Raw genomic sequence first — 18,107 nt, forward strand, 5'->3', positions numbered from 1 at the left:
GCTGCCCTACAAGGACCTACTGCCCTACAAGGACCTACTGCCCTACAAGGACCTACTGCCCTAAAATGACCTACTGCCCTAAAATGACCTACTGCCCTACAAGGACCTACTTACCTACTGCCCTACAAGGACCTACTGCCCTACAAGGACCTACTGCCCTAAAATGACCTACTGCCCTACAAGGACCTACTTACCTACTGCCCTACAAGGACCTACTTACCTACTGCCCTACAAGGACCTACTGCCCTACAAGGACCTACAAGGACCTACTGCCCTACAAGGACCTACTGCCCTACAAGGACCTACTTACCTGCTGCCCTGCAAGGACCTACTTACCTGCTGCCCCGCAAGGACCTACTTACCTGCTGCCCCACAAGGACCTACTTACCTGCTGCCCCACAAGGACCACCTGCTGCCCCGCAAGGACCTACTTACCTGCTGCCCCGCAAGGACCTACTTACCTGCTGCCCCGCAAGGACCTACTTACCTGCTGCCCCGCAAGGACCTACTTACCTGCTGCCCCACAAGGACCTACTTACCTGCTGCTCCACAAGGACCTACTTACCTGCTGCCCCACAAGGACCTACTTACCTGCTGCCCCACAAGGACCACCTGCTGCTCTACAAGTACCTACTTACCTCTACTGCCCTGCCCTGGATGGATAAAGCCTGATTTATACCTTACACAAACGTGTGGCCTTACACGAAATGGAAATCCTGCATAGTTGCGTCATTTTACACTTTTTGGGGCTTCACACAGTTGCGTGCTTTTGCTACGCAGTGGATGTCTTCTCCTCTCCTCCAGGGTTGCTTGTGCTGGATGTCCTGAGTGACCTACTGCCCTAAAATGACCTACTGCCCTAAAATGACCTACTGCCCTAAAATGACCTACTGCCCTACAAGGACCTACTGTACCTGCTGCCCTACAAGGACCTACTGCCCTACAAGGACCTACTGCCCTAAAATGACCTACTGCCCTAAAATGACCTACTGCCCTACAAGGACCTACTTACCTACTGCCCTACAAGGACCTACTGCCCTACAAGGACCTACTGCCCTACAAGGACCTACTGCCCTAAAATGACCTACTGCCCTACAAGGACCTACTTACCTACTGCCCTACAAGGACCTACTTACCTACTGCCCTACAAGGACCTACTGCCCTACAAGGACCTACTGCTCTACAAGGACCTACTGCTCTACAAGGACCTACTGCTCTACAAGGACCTACTGCCCTACAAGGACCTACTGCCCTAAAATGACCTACTGCCCTAAAATGACCTACTGCCCTACAAGGACCTACTTACCTGCCCTACTATACCTGCTTCCCTACAAGTATCTACGGCTGCCCTGCAAGTACCTGCTGCCCTGCAAGTATCTACGGCTGCCCTACAAGGACCTACTGTACCTGCTGCCCTGCAAGTACCTGCTGCCCTGCAAGTACCTACTGTACCTGCTGCCCTGCAAGTACCTACTGTACCTGCTGCCCTACAAGGACCTACTGCCCTACAAGGACCTACTGCCCTAAAATGACCTACTGCCCTAAAATGACCTACTGCCCTACAAGGACCTACTTACCTACTGCCCTACAAGGACCTACTGCCCTACAAGGACCTACTGCCCTACAAGGACCTACTTACCTACTGCCCTACAAGGACCTACTTACCTACTGCCCTACAAGGACCTACTGCCCTACAAGGACCTACTGCTCTACAAGGACCTACTGCTCTACAAGGACCTACTGCCCTACAAGGACCTACTGCCCTACAAGGACCTACTGCCCTAAAATAACCCACTGCCCTAAAATGACCTACTGCCTACTTACCTACTGCCCTACAAGGACCTACTGCCCTACAAGGACCTACTGCACTACGAGGACCTACTGCCCTAAAAGGACCTACTGCCCTAAAATGACCTACTGCCCTAAAATGACCTACTGCCCTACAAGGACCTACTTACCTACTGCCCTACAAGGACCTACTGCCCTACAAGGACCTACTGCCCTACAAGGACCTACAAGGACCTACTGCCCTACAAGGACTTCCTGCCCTACAAGGACCGACTTACCTGCTGCCCTGCAAGGACCTACTTACCTGCTGCCCTGCAAGGACCTACTTACCTGCTGCCCCGCAAGGACCTACTTACCTGCTGCCCCACAAGGACCTACTTACCTGCTGCCCCACAAGGACCACCTGCTGCCCCGCAAGGACCTACTTACCTGCTGCCCCGCAAGGACCTACTTACCTGCTGCCCCGCAAGGACCTACTTACCTGCTGCCCCGCAAGGACCTACTTACCTGCTGCCCCACAAGGACCTACTTACCTGCTGCTCCACAAGGACCTACTTACCTGCTGCCCCACAAGGACCTACTTACCTGCTGCCCCACAAGGACCACCTGCTGCTCTACAAGTACCTACTTACCTCTACTGCCCTGCCCTGGATGGATAAAGCCTGATTTATACCTTACACAAACGTGTGGCCTTACACGAAATGGAAATCCTGCATAGTTGCGTCATTTTACACTTTTTGGGGCTTCACACAGTTGCGTGCTTTTGCTACGCAGTGGATGTCTTCTCCTCTCCTCCAGGGTTGCTTGTGCTGGATGTCCTGAGTGACTGAGTGAACACGAGGACATACAAGGAGAGACAGCAGTTCCTAGAAAGTGTCTCTGTCTCTCTCATTCTGCCCGGACCTTTACACTCATTTGTCTGGACTGTTAGTGGGATGGCGTGATATTACTTCAGAAGGTGTGAACAGAGAGCGAGAGAGAAGTAGAATCTTCTAGCTAACTAAGACTGTGTCTCTGACATGTAGAGAGAGAGAGAGAATATTCTAGCTGAGACGGTGTCTCTCTGTAGGAGCTGACCTGTAGAGAGAGAGAATATTCTAGCTGAGACGGTGTCTCTCTGTAGGAGCTGACCTGTAGAGAGAGAGAATATTCTAGCTGAGACGGTGTCTCTCTGTAGGAGCTGACCTGTAGAGAGAGAGAATATTCTAGCTGAGACGGTGTCTCTCTGTAGGAGCTGTCCTGTAGAGAGAGAGAATATTCTAGCTAACCGAGACGGTGTCTCTCTGTAGGAGCTGACCTGTAGAGAGAGAGAATATTCTAGCTAACTGAGACGGTGTCTCTCTGTAGGAGCTGACCTGTAGAGAGGAGCTGTTAACCCTGCTGCTGTCTCTACTGCCACTGGTCTGGAAGATACCTGTTCAAGAGGATAAGGCACCAGGTAAGTCCTCCACACTACACCCTTCATCACTAACACACACAGTCTACCTGGTACCCTTCATCACTAACACACACAGTCTACCTGGTACCCTTCATCACTAACACACACAGTCTACCTGGTACCCTTCATCACTAACACACACAGTCTACCTGGTACCCTTCATCACTAACACACACAGTCTACCTGGTACCCTTCATCACTAACACACACAGCCTACCTGGTACCCTTCATCACTAACACACACAGTCTACCTGGTACCCTTCATCACTAACACACACAGCCTACCTGGTACCCTTCATCACTAACACACACAGCCTACCTGGTACCCTTCATCACTAACACACACAGCCTACACAGTGTACACCTGCTACCTGTAAAACCTACCTAACACGACTACTGTTGACGTCCTCTACCGTGTGTCCTAACCCACACATCTATACACTGTAACACAACTACTGTTGACGTCCTCTACCGTGTGTCCTAACACAACTACTGTTGACGTCCTCTACCGTGTGTCCTAACACAACTACTGTTGACGTCCTCTACCGTGTGTCCTAACCCACACATCTATACACTGTAACACAACTACTGTTGACGTCCTCTACCGTGTGTCCTAACCCACACATCTATACACTGTAACACAACTACTGTTGACGTCCTCTACCGTGTGTCCTAACCCACACATCTATACACTGTAACACAACTACTGTTGACGTCCTCTACCGTGTGTCCTAACCCACACATCTATACACTGTAACACAACTACTGTTGACGTCCTCTACCGTGTGTCCTAACACAACTACTGTTGACGTCCTCTACCGTGTGCCCTAACACAACTACTGTTGACGTCCTCTACCGTGTGTCCTAACACAACCCAGGAGTGGATGGGTTGATGGATACTGTAGCTGTAAACATTGATGTATTCTAGTTTAAGAGAACAGTGAGTTGTTATATAAAACACCAGTTATACAACCCAGCAGTGGATGATGTTTACTGTAGCTGTGGATGGATGTTTACTGTAGCTGTGGATGATGTTTACTGTAGCTGTGGATGGATGTTTACTGTAGCTGTGGATGATGTTTACTGTAGCTGTGGATGGATGTTTACTGTAGCTGTGGATGATGTTTACTGTAGCTGTGGATGGATGGATGTTTATTGTAGCTGTGGATGGATGGATGTTTACTGTAGCTGTGGATGGATGTTTACTGTAGCTGTGGATGGATGTTTACTGTAGCTGTGGATGATGTTTACTGTAGCTGTGGATGGATGGATGTTTATTGTAGCTGTGGATGGATGGATGTTTACTGTAGCTGTGGATAGATGTTTACTGTAGCTGTGGATGGATGTTTACTGTAGCTGTGGATGATGTTTACTGTAGCTGTGGATGATGTTTACTGTAGCTGTGGATGATGTTTACTGTAGCTGTGGATGGATGGATGTTTATTGTAGCTGTGGATGATGTTTACTGTAGCTGTGGATGGATGTTTACTGTAGCTGTGGATGATGTTTACTGTAGCTGTGGATGGATGTTTACTGTAGCTGTGGATGATGTTTACTGTAGCTGTGGATGGATGGATGTTTATTGTAGCTGTGGATGGATGGATGTTTACTGTAGCTGTGGATGATGTTTACTGTAGCTGTGGATGGATGGATGTTTATTGTAGCTGTGGATGGATGGATGTTTACTGTAGCTGTGGATGATGTTTACTGTAGCTGTGGATGATGTTTACTGTAGCTGTGGATAGATGTTTACTGTAGCTGTGGATGGATGTTTACTGTAGCTGTGGATGATGTTTACTGTAGCTGTGGATGGATGTTTACTGTGGATGGATGGATGTTTACTGTAGCTGTGGATGGATGTTTACTGTAGCTGTGGATGATGTTTACTGTAGCTGTGGATGATGTTTACTGTAGCTGTGGATGGATGGATGTTTACTGTAGCTGTGGATGGATGGATGTTTACTGTAGCTGTGGATGGATGGATGGATGTTTACTGTAGCTGTGGATGGATGGATGGATGTTTACTGTAGCTGTGGATGGATGTTTCCTGTAGCTGTGGATGGATGTTTACTGTAGCTGTGGATGGATGGATGTTTACTGTAGCTGTGGATGGATGGTTGTTTACTGTAGCTGTGGATGGATGTTTACTGTAGCTGTGGATGGATGTTTACTGTAGCTGTGGATGGATGTTTACTGTAGCTGTGGATGGATGTTTACTGTAGCTGTGGATGATGTTTACTGTAGCTGTGGATGGATGTTTACTGTAGCTGTGGATGATGTTTACTGTAGCTGTGGATGATATTTACTGTAGCTGTGGATGATGTTTACTGTAGCTGTGGATGATGTTTACTGTAGCTGTGGATGATGTTTACTGTAGCTGTGGATGGTTGTTTACTGTAGCTATGGATGTTTACTGTAGCTGTGGATGATGTTTACTGTAGCTGTGGATGGATGGATGGATGTTTACTGTAGCTGTGGATGATGTTTACTGTAGCTGTGGATGGATGGATGGATGTTTACTGTAGCTGTGGATGGATGGATGTTTACTGTAGCTGTGGATAGATGTTTACTGTAGCTGTGGATGGATGTTTACTGTAGCTGTGGATGATGTTTACTGTAGCTGTGGATGATGTTTACTGTAGCTGTGGATGATGTTTACTGTAGCTGTGGATGGATGGATGTTTATTGTAGCTGTGGATGATGTTTACTGTAGCTGTGGATGGATGTTTACTGTAGCTGTGGATGATGTTTACTGTAGCTGTGGATGGATGTTTACTGTAGCTGTGGATGATGTTTACTGTAGCTGTGGATGATGTTTACTGTAGCTGTGGATGGATGGATGTTTATTGTAGCTGTGGATGGATGGATGTTTACTGTAGCTGTGGATGGATGGATGTTTACTGTAGCTGTGGATGATGTTTACTGTAGCTGTGGATGATGTTTACTGTAGCTGTGGATGATGTTTATTGTAGCTGTGGATGATGTTTACTGTAGCTGTGGATGATGTTTACTGTAGCTGTGGATGATGTTTACTGTAGCTGTGGATGATGTTTACTGTAGCTGTGGATGATGTTTACTGTAGCTGTGGATGATGTTTACTGTAGCTGTGGATGGATGTTTACTGTGGATGGATGTTTACTGTAGCTGTGGATGGATGTTTACTGTAGCTGTGGATGGATGTTTACTGTAGCTGTGGATGATGTTTACTGTAGCTGTGGATGATGTTTACTGTAGCTGTGGATGATGTTTACTGTAGCTGTGGATGATGTTTACTGTAGCTGTGGATGGATGTTTACTGTAGCTGTGGATGTATGTTTACTGTAGCTGTGGATGATGTTTACTGTAGCTGTGGAGGATGTTTACTGTAGCTGTGGAGGATGTTTACTGTAGCTGTGGAGGATGTTTACTGTAGCTGTGGAGGATGTTTACTGTAGCTGTGGAGGATGTTTACTGTAGCTGTGGAGGATGTTTACTGTAGCTGTGGAGGATGTTTACTGTAGCTGTGGAGGATGTTTACTGTAGCTGTGGATGGATGTTTACTGTAGCTGTGGATGATGTTTACTGTAGCTGTGGATGATGTTTACTGTAGCTGTGGAATGTTTACTGTAGCTGTGGATGGATGTTTACTGTAGCTGTGGATGGATGTTTACTGTAGCTGTGGATGATGTTTACTGTAGCTGTGGATGATGTTTACTGTAGCTGTGGATGATGTTTACTGTAGCTGTGGATGATGTTTACTGTAGCTGTGGATGATGTTTACTGTAGCTGTGGATGGATGGATGTTTACTGTAGCTGTGGATGGATGGATGTTTACTGTAGCTGTGGATGGATGGATGGATGTTTACTGTAGCTGTGGATGGATGGATGGATGTTTACTGTAGCTGTGGATGGATGGATGGATGTTTACTGTAGCTGTGGATGATGTTTACTGTAGCTGTGGATGGATGGATGGATGTTTACTGTAGCTGTGGATGATGTTTACTGTAGCTGTGGATGGATGGATGGATGTTTACTGTAGCTGTGGATGGATGTTTACTGTAGCTGTGGATGATGTTTACTGTAGCTGTGGATGATGTTTACTGTAGCTGTGGATGATGTTTACTGTAGCTGTGGATGGATGTTTACTGTAGCTGTGGATGATGTTTACTGTAGCTGTGGATGGATGTTTACTGTAGCTGTGGAGGATGTTTACTGTAGCTGTGGAGGATGTTTACTGTAGCTGTGGATGGATGTTTACTGTAGCTGTGGATGGATGTTTACTGTAGCTGTGGATGATGTTTACTGTAGCTGTGGATGGATGGATGTTTATTGTAGCTGTGGATGGATGGATGTTTACTGTAGCTGTGGATGGATGTTTACTGTAGCTGTGGATGGATGTTTACTGTAGCTGTGGATGATGTTTACTGTAGCTGTGGATGGATGGATGTTTATTGTAGCTGTGGATGGATGGATGTTTACTGTAGCTGTGGATAGATGTTTACTGTAGCTGTGGATGGATGTTTACTGTAGCTGTGGATGATGTTTACTGTAGCTGTGGATGATGTTTACTGTAGCTGTGGATGATGTTTACTGTAGCTGTGGATGGATGGATGTTTATTGTAGCTGTGGATGGATGGATGTTTACTGTAGCTGTGGATGATGTTTACTGTAGCTGTGGATGGATGGATGTTTATTGTAGCTGTGGATGGATGGATGTTTACTGTAGCTGTGGATGATGTTTACTGTAGCTGTGGATGATGTTTACTGTAGCTGTGGATAGATGTTTACTGTAGCTGTGGATGGATGTTTACTGTAGCTGTGGATGATGTTTACTGTAGCTGTGGATGGATGTTTACTGTGGATGGATGGATGTTTACTGTAGCTGTGGATGGATGTTTACTGTAGCTGTGGATGATGTTTACTGTAGCTGTGGATGATGTTTACTGTAGCTGTGGATGGATGGATGTTTACTGTAGCTGTGGATGGATGGATGTTTACTGTAGCTGTGGATGGATGGATGGATGTTTACTGTAGCTGTGGATGGATGGATGGATGTTTACTGTAGCTGTGGATGGATGTTTACTGTAGCTGTGGATGGATGTTTACTGTAGCTGTGGATGGATGGATGTTTACTGTAGCTGTGGATGGATGGTTGTTTACTGTAGCTGTGGATGGATGTTTACTGTAGCTGTGGATGGATGTTTACTGTAGCTGTGGATGGATGTTTACTGTAGCTGTGGATGATGTTTACTGTAGCTGTGGATGGATGTTTACTGTAGCTGTGGATGATGTTTACTGTAGCTGTGGATGATATTTACTGTAGCTGTGGATGATGTTTACTGTAGCTGTGGATGATGTTTACTGTAGCTGTGGATGATGTTTACTGTAGCTGTGGATGATGTTTACTGTAGCTGTGGATGATGTTTACTGTAGCTGTGGATGATGTTTACTGTAGCTGTGGATGATGTTTACTGTAGCTGTGGATGATGTTTACTGTAGCTGTGGATGATGTTTACTGTAGCTGTGGATGATGTTTACTGTAGCTGTGGATGATGTTTACTGTAGCTGTGGATGGATGTTTACTGTAGCTATGGATGTTTACTGTAGCTGTGGATGATGTTTACTGTAGCTGTGGATGGATGGATGGATGTTTACTGTAGCTGTGGATGATGTTTACTGTAGCTGTGGATGGATGGATGGATGTTTACTGTAGCTGTGGATGGATGGATGTTTACTGTAGCTGTGGATAGATGTTTACTGTAGCTGTGGATGGATGTTTACTGTAGCTGTGGATGATGTTTACTGTAGCTGTGGATGATGTTTACTGTAGCTGTGGATGATGTTTACTGTAGCTGTGGATGGATGGATGTTTATTGTAGCTGTGGATGATGTTTACTGTAGCTGTGGATGGATGTTTACTGTAGCTGTGGATGATGTTTACTGTAGCTGTGGATGGATGTTTACTGTAGCTGTGGATGATGTTTACTGTAGCTGTGGATGATGTTTACTGTAGCTGTGGATGGATGGATGTTTATTGTAGCTGTGGATGGATGGATGTTTACTGTAGCTGTGGATGATGTTTACTGTAGCTGTGGATGATGTTTACTGTAGCTGTGGATGGATGGATGTTTATTGTAGCTGTGGATGATGTTTACTGTAGCTGTGGATGATGTTTACTGTAGCTGTGGATGATGTTTACTGTAGCTGTGGATGATGTTTACTGTAGCTGTGGATGATGTTTACTGTAGCTGTGGATGATGTTTACTGTAGCTGTGGATGATGTTTACTGTAGCTGTGGATGATGTTTACTGTAGCTGTGGATGATGTTTACTGTAGCTGTGGATGGATGTTTACTGTGGATGGATGTTTACTGTAGCTGTGGATGGATGTTTACTGTAGCTGTGGATGGATGTTTACTGTAGCTGTGGATGATGTTTACTGTAGCTGTGGATGATGTTTACTGTAGCTGTGGATGATGTTTACTGTAGCTGTGGATGATGTTTACTGTAGCTGTGGATGGATGTTTACTGTAGCTGTGGATGTATGTTTACTGTAGCTGTGGATGATGTTTACTGTAGCTGTGGAGGATGTTTACTGTAGCTGTGGAGGATGTTTACTGTAGCTGTGGAGGATGTTTACTGTAGCTGTGGAGGATGTTTACTGTAGCTGTGGAGGATGTTTACTGTAGCTGTGGAGGATGTTTACTGTAGCTGTGGAGGATGTTTACTGTAGCTGTGGAGGATGTTTACTGTAGCTGTGGATGGATGTTTACTGTAGCTGTGGATGATGTTTACTGTAGCTGTGGATGATGTTTACTGTAGCTGTGGAATGTTTACTGTAGCTGTGGATGGATGTTTACTGTAGCTGTGGATGGATGTTTACTGTAGCTGTGGATGGATGTTTACTGTAGCTGTGGATGATGTTTACTGTAGCTGTGGATGATGTTTACTGTAGCTGTGGATGATGTTTACTGTAGCTGTGGATGATGTTTACTGTAGCTGTGGATGATGTTTACTGTAGCTGTGGATGGATGGATGTTTACTGTAGCTGTGGATGGATGGATGTTTACTGTAGCTGTGGATGGATGGATGGATGTTTACTGTAGCTGTGGATGGATGGATGGATGTTTACTGTAGCTGTGGATGATGTTTACTGTAGCTGTGGATGGATGGATGGATGTTTACTGTAGCTGTGGATGATGTTTACTGTAGCTGTGGATGGATGGATGGATGTTTACTGTAGCTGTGGATGGATGTTTACTGTAGCTGTGGATGATGTTTACTGTAGCTGTGGATGATGTTTACTGTAGCTGTGGATGATGTTTACTGTAGCTGTGGATGGATGTTTACTGTAGCTGTGGATGATGTTTACTGTAGCTGTGGATGGATGTTTACTGTAGCTGTGGAGGATGTTTACTGTAGCTGTGGAGGATGTTTACTGTAGCTGTGGATGGATGTTTACTGTAGCTGTGGATGGATGTTTACTGTAGCTGTGGATGATGTTTACTGTAGCTGTGGATGGATGGATGTTTATTGTAGCTGTGGATGGATGGATGTTTACTGTAGCTGTGGATGGATGTTTACTGTAGCTGTGGATGGATGTTTACTGTAGCTGTGGATGATGTTTACTGTAGCTGTGGATGGATGGATGTTTATTGTAGCTGTGGATGGATGGATGTTTACTGTAGCTGTGGATAGATGTTTACTGTAGCTGTGGATGGATGTTTACTGTAGCTGTGGATGATGTTTACTGTAGCTGTGGATGATGTTTACTGTAGCTGTGGATGATGTTTACTGTAGCTGTGGATGGATGGATGTTTATTGTAGCTGTGGATGGATGGATGTTTACTGTAGCTGTGGATGATGTTTACTGTAGCTGTGGATGGATGGATGTTTATTGTAGCTGTGGATGGATGGATGTTTACTGTAGCTGTGGATGATGTTTACTGTAGCTGTGGATGATGTTTACTGTAGCTGTGGATAGATGTTTACTGTAGCTGTGGATGGATGTTTACTGTAGCTGTGGATGATGTTTACTGTAGCTGTGGATGGATGTTTACTGTGGATGGATGGATGTTTACTGTAGCTGTGGATGGATGTTTACTGTAGCTGTGGATGATGTTTACTGTAGCTGTGGATGATGTTTACTGTAGCTGTGGATGGATGGATGTTTACTGTAGCTGTGGATGGATGGATGTTTACTGTAGCTGTGGATGGATGGATGGATGTTTACTGTAGCTGTGGATGGATGGATGGATGTTTACTGTAGCTGTGGATGGATGTTTACTGTAGCTGTGGATGGATGTTTACTGTAGCTGTGGATGGATGGATGTTTACTGTAGCTGTGGATGGATGGTTGTTTACTGTAGCTGTGGATGGATGTTTACTGTAGCTGTGGATGGATGTTTACTGTAGCTGTGGATGGATGTTTACTGTAGCTGTGGATGATGTTTACTGTAGCTGTGGATGGATGTTTACTGTAGCTGTGGATGATGTTTACTGTAGCTGTGGATGATATTTACTGTAGCTGTGGATGATGTTTACTGTAGCTGTGGATGATGTTTACTGTAGCTGTGGATGATGTTTACTGTAGCTGTGGATGATGTTTACTGTAGCTGTGGATGGATGTTTACTGTAGCTATGGATGTTTACTGTAGCTGTGGATGATGTTTACTGTAGCTGTGGATGGATGGATGGATGTTTACTGTAGCTGTGGATGATGTTTACTGTAGCTGTGGATGGATGGATGGATGTTTACTGTAGCTGTGGATGGATGGATGTTTACTGTAGCTGTGGATAGATGTTTACTGTAGCTGTGGATGGATGTTTACTGTAGCTGTGGATGATGTTTACTGTAGCTGTGGATGATGTTTACTGTAGCTGTGGATGATGTTTACTGTAGCTGTGGATGGATGGATGTTTATTGTAGCTGTGGATGATGTTTACTGTAGCTGTGGATGGATGTTTACTGTAGCTGTGGATGATGTTTACTGTAGCTGTGGATGGATGTTTACTGTAGCTGTGGATGATGTTTACTGTAGCTGTGGATGATGTTTACTGTAGCTGTGGATGGATGGATGTTTATTGTAGCTGTGGATGGATGGATGTTTACTGTAGCTGTGGATGATGTTTACTGTAGCTGTGGATGATGTTTACTGTAGCTGTGGATGGATGGATGTTTACTGTAGCTGTGGATGATGTTTACTGTAGCTGTGGATGATGTTTACTGTAGCTGTGGATGATGTTTACTGTAGCTGTGGATGATGTTTACTGTAGCTGTGGATGATGTTTACTGTAGCTGTGGATGATGTTTACTGTAGCTGTGGATGATGTTTACTGTAGCTGTGGATGATGTTTACTGTAGCTGTGGATGATGTTTACTGTAGCTGTGGATGGATGTTTACTGTGGATGGATGTTTACTGTAGCTGTGGATGGATGTTTACTGTAGCTGTGGATGGATGTTTACTGTAGCTGTGGATGATGTTTACTGTAGCTGTGGATGATGTTTACTGTAGCTGTGGATGATGTTTACTGTAGCTGTGGATGATGTTTACTGTAGCTGTGGATGGATGTTTACTGTAGCTGTGGATGTATGTTTACTGTAGCTGTGGATGATGTTTACTGTAGCTGTGGAGGATGTTTACTGTAGCTGTGGAGGATGTTTACTGTAGCTGTGGAGGATGTTTACTGTAGCTGTGGAGGATGTTTACTGTAGCTGTGGAGGATGTTTACTGTAGCTGTGGAGGATGTTTACTGTAGCTGTGGATGGATGTTTACTGTAGCTGTGGATGATGTTTACTGTAGCTGTGGATGATGTTTACTGTAGCTGTGGATGATGTTTACTGTAGCTGTGGATGGATGTTTACTGTAGCTGTGGATGGATGTTTACTGTAGCTGTGGATGGATGTTTACTGTAGCTGTGGATGATGTTTACTGTAGCTGTGGATGATGTTTACTGTAGCTGTGGATGATGTTTACTGTAGCTGTGGATGATGTTTACTGTAGCTGTGGATGATGTTTACTGTAGCTGTGGATGGATGTTTACTGTGGATGGATGTTTACTGTAGCTGTGGATGGATGTTTACTGTAGCTGTGGATGGATGTTTACTGTAGCTGTGGATGGATGTTTACTGTAGCTGTGGATGATGTTTACTGTAGCTGTGGATGATGTTTACTGTAGCTGTGGATGATGTTTACTGTAGCTGTGGATGATGTTTACTGTAGCTGTGGATGGATGTTTACTGTAGCTGTGGATGTATGTTTACTGTAGCTGTGGATGATGTTTACTGTAGCTGTGGAGGATGTTTACTGTAGCTGTGGAGGATGTTTACTGTAGCTGTGGAGGATGTTTACTGTAGCTGTGGAGGATGTTTACTGTAGCTGTGGAGGATGTTTACTGTAGCTGTGGAGGATGTTTACTGTAGCTGTGGAGGATGTTTACTGTAGCTGTGGATGGATGTTTACTGTAGCTGTGGATGATGTTTACTGTAGCTGTGGATGATGTTTACTGTAGCTGTGGAATGTTTACTGTAGCTGTGGATGGATGTTTACTGTAGCTGTGGATGGATGTTTACTGTAGCTGTGGATGGATGTTTACTGTAGCTGTGGATGGATGTTTACTGTAGCTGTGGATGATGTTTACTGTAGCTGTGGATGATGTTTACTGTAGCTGTGGATGATGTTTACTGTAGCTGTGGATGATGTTTACTGTAGCTGTGGATGGATGGATGTTTACTGTAGCTGTGGATGGATGGATGTTTACTGTAGCTGTGGATGGATGGATGGATGTTTACTGTAGCTGTGGATGGATGGATGGATGTTTACTGTAGCTGTGGATGGATGGATGGATGTTTACTGTAGCTGTGGATGATGTTTACTGTAGCTGTGGATGGATGGATGGATGTTTACTGTAGCTGTGGATGATGTTTACTGTAGCTGTGGATGGATGGATGGATGTTTACTGTAGCTGTGGATGGATGTTTACTGTAGCTGTGGATGATGTTTACTGTAGCTGTGGATGATGTTTACTGTAGCTGTGGATGATGTTTACTGTAGCTGTGGATGGATGTTTACTGTAGCTGTGGATGATGTTTACTGTAGCTGTGGATGGATGTTTACTGTAGCTGTGGAGGATGTTTACTGTAGCTGTGGAGGATGTTTACTGTAGCTGTGGATGGATGTTTACTGTAGCTGTGGATGGATGTTTACTGTAGCTGTGGATGATGTTTACTGTAGCTGTGGATGGATGGATGTTTATTGTAGCTGTGGATGGATGGATGTTTACTGTAGCTGTGGATGGATGTTTACTGTAGCTGTGGATGGATGTTTACTGTAGCTGTGGATGATGTTTACTGTAGCTGTGGATGGATGGATGTTTACTGTAGCTGTGGATAGATGTTTACTGTAGCTGTGGATGGATGTTTACTGTAGCTGTGGATGATGTTTACTGTAGCTGTGGATGATGTTTACTGTAGCTGTGGATGATGTTTACTGTAGCTGTGGATGGATGGATGTTTATTGTAGCTGTGGATGGATGGATGTTTACTGTAGCTGTGGATGATGTTTACTGTAGCTGTGGATGGATGGATGTTTATTGTAGCTGTGGATGGATGGATGTTTACTGTAGCTGTGGATGATGTTTACTGTAGCTGTGGATGATGTTTACTGTAGCTGTGGATAGATGTTTACTGTAGCTGTGGATGGATGTTTACTGTAGCTGTGGATGATGTTTACTGTAGCTGTGGATGGATGTTTACTGTGGATGGATGGATGTTTACTGTAGCTGTGGATGGATGTTTACTGTAGCTGTGGATGATGTTTACTGTAGCTGTGGATGATGTTTACTGTAGCTGTGGATGGATGGATGTTTACTGTAGCTGTGGATGGATGGATGTTTACTGTAGCTGTGGATGGATGGATGGATGTTTACTGTAGCTGTGGATGGATGGATGGATGTTTACTGTAGCTGTGGATGGATGTTTACTGTAGCTGTGGATGGATGTTTACTGTAGCTGTGGATGGATGGATGTTTACTGTAGCTGTGGATGGATGGTTGTTTACTGTAGCTGTGGATGGATGTTTACTGTAGCTGTGGATGGATGTTTACTGTAGCTGTGGATGGATGTTTACTGTAGCTGTGGATGATGTTTACTGTAGCTGTGGATGGATGTTTACTGTAGCTGTGGATGATGTTTACTGTAGCTGTGGATGATATTTACTGTAGCTGTGGATGATGTTTACTGTAGCTGTGGATGATGTTTACTGTAGCTGTGGATGATGTTTACTGTAGCTGTGGATGATGTTTACTGTAGCTGTGGATGGATGTTTACTGTAGCTATGGATGTTTACTGTAGCTGTGGATGATGTTTACTGTAGCTGTGGATGGATGGATGGATGTTTACTGTAGCTGTGGATGATGTTTACTGTAGCTGTGGATGGATGGATGGATGTTTACTGTAGCTGTGGATGGATGGATGTTTACTGTAGCTGTGGATAGATGTTTACTGTAGCTGTGGATGGATGTTTACTGTAGCTGTGGATGATGTTTACTGTAGCTGTGGATGATGTTTACTGTAGCTGTGGATGATGTTTACTGTAGCTGTGGATGGATGGATGTTTATTGTAGCTGTGGATGATGTTTACTGTAGCTGTGGATGGATGTTTACTGTAGCTGTGGATGATGTTTACTGTAGCTGTGGATGGATGTTTACTGTAGCTGTGGATGATGTTTACTGTAGCTGTGGATGATGTTTACTGTAGCTGTGGATGGATGGATGTTTATTGTAGCTGTGGATGGATGGATGTTTACTGTAGCTGTGGATGATGTTTACTGTAGCTGTGGATGATGTTTACTGTAGCTGTGGATGGATGGATGTTTACTGTAGCTGTGGATGATGTTTACTGTAGCTGTGGATGATGTTTACTGTAGCTGTGGATGATGTTTACTGTAGCTGTGGATGATGTTTACTGTAGCTGTGGATGATGTTTACTGTAGCTGTGGATGATGTTTACTGTAGCTGTGGATGATGTTTACTGTAGCTGTGGATGATGTTTACTGTAGCTGTGGATGATGTTTACTGTAGCTGTGGATGGATGTTTACTGTGGATGGATGTTTACTGTAGCTGTGGATGGATGTTTACTGTAGCTGTGGATGGATGTTTACTGTAGCTGTGGATGATGTTTACTGTAGCTGTGGATGATGTTTACTGTAGCTGTGGATGATGTTTACTGTAGCTGTGGATGATGTTTACTGTAGCTGTGGATGGATGTTTACTGTAGCTGTGGATGTATGTTTACTGTAGCTGTGGATGATGTTTACTGTAGCTGTGGAGGATGTTTACTGTAGCTGTGGAGGATGTTTACTGTAGCTGTGGAGGATGTTTACTGTAGCTGTGGAGGATGTTTACTGTAGCTGTGGAGGATGTTTACTGTAGCTGTGGAGGATGTTTACTGTAGCTGTGGAGGATGTTTACTGTAGCTGTGGATGGATGTTTACTGTAGCTGTGGATGATGTTTACTGTAGCTGTGGATGATGTTTACTGTAGCTGTGGATGATGTTTACTGTAGCTGTGGATGGATGTTTACTGTAGCTGTGGATGGATGTTTACTGTAGCTGTGGATGGATGTTTACTGTAGCTGTGGATGATGTTTACTGTAGCTGTGGATGATGTTTACTGTAGCTGTGGATGATGTTTACTGTAGCTGTGGATGATGTTTACTGTAGCTGTGGATGATGTTTACTGTAGCTGTGGATGGATGGATGTTTACTGTAGCTGTGGATGGATGGATGTTTACTGTAGCTGTGGATGGATGGATGGATGTTTACTGTAGCTGTGGATGGATGGATGGATGTTTACTGTAGCTGTGGATGATGTTTACTGTAGCTGTGGATGGATGGATGTTTACTGTAGCTGTGGATGATGTTTACTGTAGCTGTGGATGGATGGATGGATGTTTACTGTAGCTGTGGATGGATGGATGGATGTTTACTGTAGCTGTGGATGGATGTTTACTGTAGCTGTGGATGATGTTTACTGTAGCTGTGGATGATGTTTACTGTAGCTGTGGATGATGTTTACTGTAGCTGTGGATGGATGTTTACTGTAGCTGTGGATGATGTTTACTGTAGCTGTGGATGGATGTTTACTGTAGCTGTGGAGGATGTTTACTGTAGCTGTGGAGGATGTTTACTGTAGCTGTGGATGGATGTTTACTGTAGCTGTGGATGGATGTTTACTGTAGCTGTGGATGATGTTTACTGTAGCTGTGGATGGATGGATGTTTATTGTAGCTGTGGATGGATGGATGTTTACTGTAGCTGTGGATGGATGTTTACTGTAGCTGTGGATGGATGTTTACTGTAGCTGTGGATGATGTTTACTGTAGCTGTGGATGGATGGATGTTTATTGTAGCTGTGGATGGATGGATGTTTACTGTAGCTGTGGATAGATGTTTACTGTAGCTGTGGATGGATGTTTACTGTAGCTGTGGATGATGTTTACTGTAGCTGTGGATGATGTTTACTGTAGCTGTGGATGATGTTTACTGTAGCTGTGGATGGATGGATGTTTATTGTAGCTGTGGATGATGTTTACTGTAGCTGTGGATGGATGTTTACTGTAGCTGTGGATGATGTTTACTGTAGCTGTGGATGGATGTTTACTGTAGCTGTGGATGATGTTTACTGTAGCTGTGGATGGATGGATGTTTATTGTAGCTGTGGATGGATGGATGTTTACTGTAGCTGTGGATGATGTTTACTGTAGCTGTGGATGGATGGATGTTTATTGTAGCTGTGGATGGATGGATGTTTACTGTAGCTGTGGATGATGTTTACTGTAGCTGTGGATGATGTTTACTGTAGCTGTGGATGGATGGATGTTTACTGTAGCTGTGGATGA

At 44.4% G+C, this 18,107-nt stretch overlaps 1 protein-coding gene across 4 annotated transcripts in view; it reads left to right on the forward strand.

Annotated features, from left to right (window-relative positions):
• Positions 1-18,107, forward strand: part of lyst (lysosomal trafficking regulator) — a 323,436-nt gene that overhangs the window by 74,255 nt on the left and 231,074 nt on the right. For all 4 annotated transcript variants that reach the window (XM_071391269.1, XM_071391271.1, XM_071391270.1 and 1 more), the window contains one exon: positions 3,136-3,226. In XM_071391269.1, coding sequence (XP_071247370.1) covers positions 3,136-3,226 — 91 coding nt within the window. The remainder of the gene's footprint in view (positions 1-3,135; positions 3,227-18,107) is intronic.

The sequence above is a fragment of the Salvelinus alpinus genome, chromosome 3 (assembly GCF_045679555.1).
Source record: "Salvelinus alpinus chromosome 3, SLU_Salpinus.1, whole genome shotgun sequence".
Classification (NCBI taxonomy): Eukaryota; Metazoa; Chordata; class Actinopteri; order Salmoniformes; family Salmonidae; genus Salvelinus; species Salvelinus alpinus.